This window comes from Anas platyrhynchos, chromosome 18 (genome assembly GCF_047663525.1).
Source record: "Anas platyrhynchos isolate ZD024472 breed Pekin duck chromosome 18, IASCAAS_PekinDuck_T2T, whole genome shotgun sequence".
NCBI classification, from domain to species: Eukaryota; Metazoa; Chordata; class Aves; order Anseriformes; family Anatidae; genus Anas; species Anas platyrhynchos.
The window spans coordinates 10,904,052-10,915,306 of record NC_092604.1 but is presented as its reverse complement, the minus strand read 5'-3'; the positions used below and the strand labels follow the sequence as shown (position 1 = coordinate 10,915,306).

Below are 11,255 nucleotides of genomic sequence, written 5' to 3'. Positions count from 1 at the left end.
TTTTCCTTTTATGTCTGTTTTCTTTGGTTTCCTGTATGCAAAGGCACTTAGTCTCTGACGATCTCACTCTTCAGAAGACAGATGTTAATAATTCTAGCTATTGTGTAGAATTTATTATTTTTTTACTCATTGCTTGAGCTCCTGTGGATTACAGCACTTTATGAATAAGAAAGATGCGCAGTGAAAGATTCTGCTCAGTGGCAAGCCTGGACTGCTTTACATGTTTCACCATCGCTTTAAGAAATGGCTGAAACAATTTACATTGCCAAATACAGATTGTTGGAGGATTGTCTGCTTGGACCTGTAGAAACTTGGGTTTTCAGAATGCATCTTGTGCTCTCCTTCCTCAGGAGAAAGGTAGGCACTGAAGTGGATGGAGTAAACTTGCAGTTGCCATAGAAATGGTGCCTTCAGCCAGCTACTGGTAACAAACAGTCTGTGTTTCCTAGCTGTCTGCCCACCCCACGCATTACCTTTCTTCCTTTCAACTGGAAAATGCTGGCAGGTAACCTCTCCTCATTGAGCATCTTCATGATGTGTTACAGAGAATCAGCCTGTGACTTTCAAAGGCAGCTTTAGTTTCTGTGCAGCTCATTTATTGCACAGAAAGGTGCTTCTTGTCTTTTTGTCTTCCCTTTCTTCCTCTGTCCAAGGCTGCTTGACCACGGTGCCATTAGACTGACTTCAGCAGGCTGTGAAGGGTGCAAGTCTGTAATGCCATTTATTGGCATTGAGTTTTAAAGAAATGTCACTAGGATGGAACTAAAGGAGGAGAGGACAAAATGCCTCTCGTCATTTAAGGCCCTCTTGGAATGAAGCTGCTTTTGGCAAGCGTTTGCCAACTCTCTGAACAGTTGAGCAAAAGGAATGAATGGAAGGTGCCATCAGAGAACTGATGCTTGCTGGATTCCTGGGAGACTCTACTAAAGGGATGGGGAAAGAGCCCAAAGGTAAAAACTGATGTCTTTGCTAGAAAAAGCACTTTTAATCCAGATAATTCCCCAAATTCCAAACTTTCTCTGTAGCTCACTATAGAGTGGGGATGCAGTGGGGGTAGTTGGAAAAGAGTAGTAGTCCTGTATCAATGCCACCTTCGATGTATACTAATAGACCACTTAATATAATTTCAACACGATATTTGTTCCTGTGCTCCTTGTTTCTCATGAAACACTCCATCACTGCTCATACTGAAGACTTGAGGAGAGAGAAGAGATCCAGCTGAAACTGCTGCCTGCCTGCTAGTCCTGGCAGCTCCAGCAACAGCAACCTCGCTCCTGTACCTGTCTTTCAGGCAGGGGCTGGGCTCTGGCAGCCTCCCAGGAGTTTGCCAGAAATGCTTTTTTTTATTATTATTTTTATTTATTTATTTATTTTTGCCAGAAAAGCAGTTTTCTTGCCGAGCTGGCAGGAGAAAGTGTTAACAGCCTGCACGGAGCTCTCGGAGGGGGAGGAAGGGAAGGAAAGAGGGGTCACTTCCCACTTTTGTCCCAGTGCTTTCTACCTTCCTTATTTAAACTTACTGGAAGAGGAGATATTTACGAAGATTACGTCGTCCTCTTTGCCTCCTTTTAGGCATTACGTAGGGGTGGTGGTTTTCCTCTTGCTGAGAATACCTTCCTGAGCCTCAAAATAGGAGCACGGCTGCAATGGCAAAGGCCTGGAGGACTCCTGAGGCTCCTGTCCCTCGGGTGGTTGCCTCTTGTTCGTGCACTCGCTGGGCTGTGATCTGCAGCTCGTGGTGCTTGTTTACAGCACTTTCCATAAACAAACCAGGAAAGTTGTGGTTTCCTGCTGCCTGCACGAACTCCAACAACTTCTGAAGTCACTGGGTGTGCGTCATGCGGGGAGTGGAGGAGATGACGTGTTAAATTGCTGAAATACATTACTGGGAACGACGAGTGATGTTGTGAATGACCCATGGAACAGCATGGCAGTGTTGGTTTTTTGTTTATTTTTATTTTTTTTAAATATTTATCAGGCTTGTTACCTCCCAAGCAGGGCTACTCATGAGTGGAGGGGTTGGTCCTCGTAAGATTGCCTTACAGTCAATAGCTGCAGCAGGGTGTTTTTATTTTTATTTTTATTTTTATTTTATTTTCCCTGCTGGTTACCCAGCTTTCTTGAACAGTTCAGCTTTGCTGTCTGGAGAAACTCCTCCTAAGAGGGAGGAACTACCTGATTATTCTCTGAATTTTGCCATGCTGGAGGTTGTTTCCCCTCCACCTTTATAGCCCTGTAATTAAATTCTCCTGTGAAACAGCTCTAAGTACCAAACTCATCCTGTTGGGTGTGGAGGAAAGCTTGTTAATGCTCAAAATGAGGTGTTCTCTAGTGAAAACGCTTAATTTGCTTTTCATAAAAAAAAAAAAAAAAAGAAAAACGAGAAAAAAATAGAATGAGATGAAGAGGGATTTTTAATCCAGATTTGATTCCCTTACAGAGTAGAGGACTTAATTAGATGCTGTTTGGAAAAAATAAAGATGGATTTTAACTTGCTAGCATGTGCTTTTGGATGTAATCACCTACCCAGGAGTCATTTTTACTCCCTATATATTTCCTCTGCTAGACGCCTGATGCATAAAAGCGTCCCTGTGATGTTATTTTTTTGCCTTCCCTTCTCGGAGTGCTACCGCAGGGATGTTCGAGGTGCTTCCCGAGGGAGCCAGGCATTTTTCTTCGGAGGAAAAAGAAAAAAAAAAAAAAAACACCAAACCTTCCCCAGGGGCTTCAAGGATGCGCTGGCAGCGAGCGCCACCGCTGGGCTGCCTGCTGGTACTCGCTCCTTTCTGCCTCATTTTTTTAGACCCAATTACTGCTCTTTTTCCCCTTTATTGCATTTTCTCTCTTTGGTAAGTGCTCTGTGCTTTTAGTTCACCTATTTACATGCACGCTCGGAGCAAATAAGGCAACTGAAAGTGGCAATCCCCGAAGAGCAGCTGTGGATGAGAACAGCTGACACCTTCTCTGAATTCTCTGAATTTTGCTGGATCCCTGCTGAAAGCTCTCCAGCTTTGACACCTTTCTGGCTCGTGTTTGGCACCTCCTGGGTCACCGGGTTCCCTTTCAGATGAGGATTCAGGGTTTACTGGCAGAGCGAAGGGAGCTCTGCAGGAGCTTGGATTGCCACTTCTGTTTTTTTTTTTTGTTCCTTTCAGCAGCCCTTGAGATCTTCTCATCCTACTTTGAATCTTATTTTACCTCCTGTTTTTTACAACTGTTTACGAGTTTAACCCCTCCCATTTTTAATCTGAGTTAAGTCATTTCTCCCTGGAGTCAAGCAGTGACCAGGTTTGCGATCTCTCTCTTTAAATTGAGCAGAATTTGTGCACGTGGAACAGCACCAGGAGCAGAAGCAAAACTCCAGTCCCAATGCTCCTGCTGGGAACAAGCAGCCGGAGAGGGGGGAGCAGCCCAGGGAGGTTTGTCCCAGCGCTTGCGTTTATCACAGCCAAAGGATCACGTGCAGGGAGGCCGCCGTGCGGAGCCTGGCCGGCACCGTGGTCTTGCTGGTGGGATCCTGGCAGCTTCTGCCCTGATGGCGTTGGTAACCCACCATCAGATCCAGAAGGTAAGGAGCAGGTGGGAAGCGTTCCTGGGGAAAAGGAGCGTGTCCCCAGCACGGGCAGTGAGGCTGCTTGTAAGGCATGGCTGCTACTCGCTAGTGTTGGCTGGGTCTAGTGGAGATTTGCTCCTATAAACACTTTGTATTCTGCTCAGCTTCTTGTACTGTATTTGTGTGAGTGTGTGGGGACCCTGTCGTGGCCACAAACTCTCCCTGAAAGCCACTTGTCCTGCAGAGCTCCCTGGGGAATCTCTCTCGTCCCCTGCTGTCTGCTGCTCAGCTGTCACCCGCGAGGCTGCAATCTGCCCATCAGGGGATAATCTCCGGGGTGCTCTATATGAGGACACAGCAGTGCCAGCAGGGTTTGCTTCCCTTTGTAAGGGGCTGTGCAGCCAACCATGAGGAATCACACAGGGATTTTTCCCTTAAACCAGGAAAGTGTTTTTTTTTTTTTTTCTCTGTGAAGAAATCTCATTTTCTCTGTGAAGAAATCTCATTTGATTCTGGGTACGAGCTCTCTGTTCATCTTAGCAGCATTTGTAACTCAATAGCTGCTGGTCACGTATCTTAGATAAGATACCCTTAAGCCACAGAGACTCTAGCAGTGATGTCTTCTCTGATTTGGGGCTGAAGAGTTCAAATTTGTTCTCAACTCTCTGGAATCTAAACCTGTTAACTAGTTATTATCTTTTTTCAATAGAAACTCCTCTTGAACTTTAAAAAACGAACAAAACCAACCCACCCCTTAGGTTTTGTCCTATGTGGATGAAACCGTAATGAGAGAACATGCCGGGAGCAGCAGAAAAATTAATTTGCGTTAGATTAGAGACACTAGAAGTGACTTAATCATACCTTAAGTGTATGGTATGGCAGTCAAGGTGTCTCTCGTGCCTACTACATCACCCAGCTGCTGAGCCTGGGGTGCCTTTCACACTAAGCAGAGGCACAGCGAGGGACAGAGCTGCCCTGAAGGAGGGCAGCCACCCACCGCGTCTCCCCCTTGTAGTTCCACCAGGATGGTTTCCTCGTCCTGGAGCATTTTTTCACCCCGGAGGAGTGCGACAGCATGAGGGAGCAGATTCAGGGCATCATAGCCGAGATGGAAGTGCCACCACACTGCCGGACGGAGTTCTCCACCAAGGAAGGGGAGCAGCTCCAGGCACAGGTACCCCAAGGGGCAGGGCTGGCCCCGTTACAGCCCCGGGAGGGAAGTGGGTTCTGGTAAAGTCCTAATAAGGGCCAAGAGATTTAATATCGGGGGAAACCTACGCATGATTTCTACTGACTGTGCTTTGTTCATGCTGCGGCTTGGTGGGGAAAAAGATGCAGGTGAGTGTTACCCCTGTGATTGAAGGTTCCTGTATGCATTTACGAGGCTGCTGTCTTTACTGGGCTCTTATCCCTGGCAGGGCAGCTCGGATTATTTCCTAACCAGTGGAGACAAGATTAGATTCTTCTTTGAGAAAGGTGTTTTGGATGAGAGAGGTAAGCTCTGACCCGAGTTAGCCCCAGTGAGGGGATGGGAGGAGGCAGGGGCGAGTTCCAGCTCTGCGGACGATTCCTGCTGTGCAAGCCACATTAAATTCTGCTTTTTGCTCGTAGGCAACTTTCTGATTCCAAAGGAGAGATCTGTCAGCAAGATTGGCCACGGTACGTTTAAATGAGGGTGTTTTGAGAGGGACAGGCAAAAGGGAGGCAGTTCTCAGACACGAGGACTGGAGTTTCAACCTTCCTGGGTGCAACCTCCCTGCTCTGCTGCTCCTCACTGTGCTTCCAGGGGACCTCCAATACTACAAACCTCACCCCATTTTGCCCATGTGGCCACATAACTCCTTTCTTTGCACCCCTGGCCTCTTTTGCTGTGGATTTCTGCGTTAAATTTTGGCACAGCAGTCCATTTTTTTCCCACATCACCCCATCACTACCTCTGTGGTTCTCTCCGCGTTGCCCTTTATTCCATTATGTCAAAGGACTTCACAGCTTTCGGTTACCTTTTCAAAGAAAAAAAAACAACACTTCCAGGAGGGTTACGCATAGCACAGGAGCAGCGAAGTGCAAAAGTTTGGACTTCAGCCCCTCTTACATCAGAGGTGGCTTGAGCAACTTCCCCACCTGAGGCTGGTTACATTAGGACAGTTCAAACCATGGCTCCTGCCTCCTGCACAGTGTGTTGCCCACACTGAAGCTGTCTTTGCTCCTTTGCCATTGCCAGCATCTTTTCTTTGCTCTTGCTGGTTTCAGTTGGTGACCCATATCCTCTCTCCCACCTACCTGACTTGCATTTTGATCCCTTTTTGTTTTCAAACAATATGTGGAAAATAAGAGCGTGATTCAGTGCGTCCCCCACCGCCTGAACTTTGGTCAGATTTAACTTCAGCAAACTTGGAAAAATCAAGTACTGAGAAATCAGTACTGCGAGTTCTTGGCTCTCTGGTTTTCTCAGGAAAACAACACATCCCCCCCGCCCCCCCCCCCCCAAAAACCAACCTCTGCTGCTCCGCTGTGCTCTCACACTTCAGCTTTTCCTCTGGGAAACGAAAACCACTACAGCTGCCTGCTGACTCAGCAGTGCAGAGGCTCCTCTTTGATTTATTTTCTGTAATGACTGAGCCTTCAGCCTTTGAGCCTTGCTCAGTGGCAGCCCCTGCTGGGACGGGTCCTGGCTGCAAACAAGATCCCCGCAGGGAGGGAGCTGCAACTCAGTGTCTTTAGTTTTTCATGTGTTTTGCATAATATAATGCTTAATCACATCATGTTAATTTTGTAAACTTGATTATATGGCATTTTTTATATAGCCGTGGTTTGCTGCCACTGTATTTTGGTCTCTAAAGGAGATGGTACTAACCCAGAAGGACTGTGTCACCTCAGGCACGATGCTCATCCACGTGTGGCCACTCCTGGGGGGACGTGAAAGTTTCTGGCTGCAGTTTGCATTGCTTGGCTCATCACTGACAGCCTTCAGGTTCCCTTCTGTTTGTGAAATCTTCAGCCTGAGCCTTGTCTTTTCCCTTTAGCCTTGCATGCCCACGATCCTGTCTTCAAGCAAATCACTCACTCCCCCAAGGTGCAGGTAAGCTGATGCTGTCCCTAGAGCTGTCTGGGAAAAAAAACAGACCCTGAATTCTGGAATAATTTATTTTAATATTCTAGACTAAGTGCAGTCATTTTGTCCATAAAAGAGAATTTAAATATCTTCAAATAATAGCGCTTTGTAGCTCGAGGAAAAAGGAAATACAACTTTTGAATTTTTGTTTTAACAGGAACTGGGAAGAAAACTGGGCCTGGAGAGACCAGTAGTTGTGCAAAGCATGTACATCTTCAAGGTACGGCAGTTCGGGTCTCCGTGTCACCCCAGGAGTAAGACACTGCTCAGGGGGAAGCTGTGAGACTCCTCTCTTCACACATCTTTCTTTTCCTTGCAGCAACCCGGCATTGGTGGGGAAGGTGAGGTTCATCCCGTGTCTGTTACACTGCAGATAATACTCCTTGGGGAAAGGATTATTACCAGGAAAAAGGCTCAGTCTTGAGCTTATGAATTCTGTGCTCTGAATGTTGTTGAAACTATAAGAAAAGGCATCTGCATTTTCCAGAATGTTTCTACATCGTATGCAACGTGAACAAAGGGCTAGCTTGACCTTTGCAGCAGGCTGAAAGGTGACGCTTTGGTGTTTGAATTAATGTGTGTGATGGGTGGGAGGCCAGGGTAGGTCAAGTCCAAGAGCACCAAGTGTCTCAATCTCGTGGTGCTGGGTTCCAGGGGCTTTCCAAGCCCCCAACCAGCGCCTCTTGCTGCAGTGACACCGCACCAGGACGCCACATTTCTGCACACGGAGCCTCTGGGCAGGGTGATGGGCTTCTGGATCGCGCTGGAGGACGCCACGCAGGAGAACGGCTGCTTGTGGTTCATTCCTGGCTCCCACACCAGTAAGGGTCGCGGTATTCGGTGTGTGCTGTAGAACCCACTCACCCTCTCCCTTGCTAAAGGCTGAGGAGTTAAGGTCCGTGGTGTTACACGTTCTCCTTGCAGCATGCTTGCAGAAGCATGCTACTGGCTTTGTTTGTCAAAAAGATAACAATCTACTGCACAGGGATCTTCCTCTGCGCTGCTGTCAAACCTACGCTCAGTTTTTCAGCAGGTTGTTGACTGCCTCACTTTGCTCTTAGCCACCTGTCCATCAAAGGAGTTTAATGTACAATATTTTCTTAATGAAAATAGGTACCATATGTAGCTGATACTGTTTTAGTTCTAAATTGAAATCCATCCTAGAAGCAAAGGATGGATTTTTTTTTTTTTTCCACCGGCCAATAACCTCTTTATTCCTGACAGTGACCTGTAAGGAGAACAAAAGTCTTCTTTCCCACAGTACTACCTCCAAACATCGGGCTCAATTCCTGTAAGCAAGGGGGGCCTCCAAGTTTAAGCAAGGATCTCTTGGACAATGCCCAGGCAGCCTAGAACAGGGGTGAGACCAGATCAGCACAGGTTCATGTCACAGTGACGGGTGGTGGCTGCTGTGTCTCTAACCACTGCTGGGTTATGGGTGCAGTCTTCTGCCTTTCGCTGCCTCTAGGGCACCATTTGGCTTCCAACTTAAGTGTTTACTCAGAGTAATCACAGTACTCTTAATTTAAAGTACTCAACCCTCATAAATTTTGGAGTTGGTTGCACTCCAATAGCAATTCATACTCTTCTAGAAAGGAAAAATGGATGAAAGGTTGGTTGTGCCTAAGTGCCTGACCATTTGTATTCCTAAATGGTTATGTTGCAACACACAGAAAGTCAGGGAAGCAAACAAACAGGAGCTATTCATCAGTTTCTGCCTCGTCTGGAAAATCCCAGGTCTTTGATGAAAAATCCCCAAATTTCTAAGGAAAGAATTGAATGCACAATAATAAGATTTCTGTCTTTGCTAAGATAAAATACTATATTATTCCTCCATCGTGCAAAATCTGGTTAGTTTTTTAATTTTTACGGGTGTTCACTTCTTTTCTGGATTTACAGATGGGATTACACGGAGAATGGTGCGTGCAGCTTCAGGTGCCTCAACGTGCGTGGAGTTTGTAGGGTCAGAGCCAACCTATGACGACAGCCAGTTCATACCTGTGCCTATAAGTAAAGGTAAAAACACACCCCAAAACAGAAATGCGTCACTGTTCGAGGAAAAAACAAGGGAGATACCATTGTAACACCTGTACTTTCCTTATATTCCTAAACTAGCACTCACAATTTGAAAAAAGCAGTACAGGTATGTCTTTCCAACAGGTGGACTCATTCTCATCCACGGGGAAGTTGTCCATAAGAGTGAACTGAACAGCTCGGAGTTCTCTCGCCATGTGTTCACCTTCCACATAATGGAAGCCAAGGACACCAGCTGGAGCAAGGAGAACTGGTAAGGTTGCTATCCTGAAGCAGAGCCTTTTCTGTGCAATAACCAAGATAAAACTTTTATTAGTCTCCTTGCATGCTGGTGGCACAATCCTGTCAACATGCACAAGTTCTCTGCATTGTACAGAGCTGTGCTAACCACAATTTTGTTGAAATAAATGTTGTAGCTCTGTATTTACCTCTGCATATGCTCTGAAGAACAACTCTTCACCAGCACTGTTGCAGGTTTAGCCTAAAATTTTCTAGCTCAGGAGCAGTTCCCAACAGTTCAGAGTCTGTTCCTGTGGGAGATGAGTGCTGTCTACCTACTGACCAGGATTCCCTAGCTCTGCACGGCTGGATCTGCTCATTTTCAGCCAGCAATAAAAAACCTCATCTGCAATTCTTGGATTGCAGCACAGCAGGCAGTGGTCTCTTGGGAAGAGGGGAAAAAAAATAAGACAGAATGAGAAGCGTGATTCTTAGAAGGATGTTGTTTAATGGAAGCTTTCAAGTTGTCACGTCTTAGTGCATTTAATGAGCCTTCTAGGTCATATGCAGTGAGCATATTGGAGCTAGAGAAAATTCCGTACTTACAATTCTCAGTGCGCTTCCACCTCACAAAAAACATGCAATTACTTATATTCTTCATGGATGCCTCTCAGTTAAAGTAATTTATACTAAATTTAAAATAAAACAGCTGAGTGCCTGAAAGATGAAACTAATGAGTGCAGGTAACCGTAGGTGTTCAAACCGAAGGGTTCTAAAATGTTTTTATTTTTGCTGTATCAGGTTTTGTCCTTTTACCCGAGACCTGGAATAGTCTCTGAAGTTTGTTTAACTCTTCCTTACCTCCTAGGCTCCAGCCAACTCCTGAACTGCCTTTTCCACCGCTCTACACTTGAAGCCAGTGACTGGCTTCTGGAGTCAAGTAGCTGACCGTTATTCCTTTGATTGCTCATCTTTACATGTAACTGTCACTACATCAGCTCTCAAGATTAATTTATCCTGTCCTCAGAGTGAACTTTCATGCAGCTGAACACACCTGCAGTAGTCAGAAGCTTCTAATGCATGAACCCTACTAGTGCTGAGAATAGTCACCCAGCCCATTTGGTAAGGAAACTTCTTCAGCCTTGAGAATGAAGCGTTAAACACCATTCCACCTTGCCTATAGAGGCAGATAAATATTTCTCCTTGCAGATCTTTAGTATTTTCTTCCATTCAAGCAAAGAGGTTTAATGCTTGGCTCTGTTAATCACAGCAATGCAAGTGAACCTGTCATGTGAAGATATCTGACTTTTAGCCTTAGATCTCTGTCCATTGTTTGAATAATAATTAAAGAGAATACTATTGTGGGCAAAATGAAGTGGGAAGTCTACTTTTATAATTATTCTTCTAGGTATTTCTGGCAAATTTCAGCTGAACCCTTAAACTATAGACTTGCTGATTAAAATTATTAGTTCTTTAAGATTAATGTTGAAATTACGAGGAAAAAAACAACTAACATTTAAATAAAAGGTTGGAAGTCTTCCTTTTCATCTCCCTCACATCATCTTTGAGGAAGTCAGCATGTGACCTTCTCCCAACATAAGTGGCCAGGGCAAAGCTGTGTGTGTTTTTGCCTGACTGCAAGGGGTTGGGCCAAAAGCACAATAACTATGAAATTAGACTAATTAGAACTTCAGCTCACTTCTAAATACTTGCAAGGAAAACAAATTTAACCTTGCAGGTGCCCTTGTGAGTGGGATGGAGGGAAAGTGACTCTTCTTAAGCTCGTGCTACTCTACAACTTCAGTGGTGAAGGTGGAGGATCTTAGCAGTGGAAACAGCTAAAGGTTTTTCTGTATCTTTCCATTACAAGAGTTAATAATTTAGAATAGCACCTTTTTGCTGAGGGATGATAGTTTGTCCCCTGGTTATATGCACCGCTACCTGCAATTTGCAAAAACATCTACCTCAAGTGTGTAAGTGGAAGCCAGAAGCTAGACTGAATTTACAGGATTTACCAGTAAATGTGAAGTAAGCAGTCCAGCAGGGTTACTGAATTGCTTCCTGCAAACACTATCTGATCATTTATTGAATTATTAACCCAAACAAGCTGAATGACTCCGTGGTGCTCAGGAAAAGCACTGTCAGGTCTCAGGAGCCCTGCCCAGGCGGTGGTAAATTGGGCAATGCTGCCTCTGGGCTGGTCCTGGCTTGTCCCAGGAACAGGCACTGTTGGACCCTGGGGCCTGTTTTGTGAGCCCAAAGCATGAATTTTGCTCCACCCTGCCTTATTTGCTCTCTTAACAGTCTCACAGTTAGGACTGCAGGAGAGGATTGTGT

The 11,255-nt window shown here is 45.6% G+C and overlaps 1 protein-coding gene across 1 annotated transcript; it reads left to right on the top strand.

Moving 5' to 3' along the window:
* The first annotated feature begins 3,253 nt into the window (after positions 1-3,253).
* PHYHD1 (phytanoyl-CoA dioxygenase domain containing 1) lies at positions 3,254-10,465 on the top strand. Its single transcript, XM_005013193.6, has 11 exons — positions 3,254-3,568; positions 4,569-4,727; positions 4,972-5,047; positions 5,165-5,212; positions 6,577-6,632; positions 6,823-6,885; positions 6,985-7,006; positions 7,358-7,486; positions 8,565-8,681; positions 8,826-8,952; positions 9,787-10,465. The coding sequence occupies exons 1-11, from the start codon at positions 3,536-3,538 to the stop codon at positions 9,830-9,832; spliced, it is 876 nt and encodes a 291-aa protein (XP_005013250.2). The 5' UTR covers positions 3,254-3,535; the 3' UTR covers positions 9,833-10,465.
* The last annotated feature ends 790 nt before the right edge of the window (positions 10,466-11,255 follow it).

What these genes read in the sequence shown, in the direction of transcription:
- PHYHD1 (XM_005013193.6), top strand. Translation starts at nt 3,536, where the DNA reads ATGGCGTTGGTAACCCACCATCAGATCCAGAAG. An exon ending in CCCACCATCAGATCCAGAAG is followed by an intron (nt 3,569 to 4,568) that starts GTAAGGAGCAGG and finishes TCCCCCTTGTAG; the next exon opens with TTCCACCAGGATGGTTTCCT. An exon ending in AAAGCATGTACATCTTCAAG is followed by an intron (nt 6,886 to 6,984) that starts GTACGGCAGTTC and finishes TTTTCCTTGCAG; the next exon opens with CAACCCGGCATTGGTGGGGA.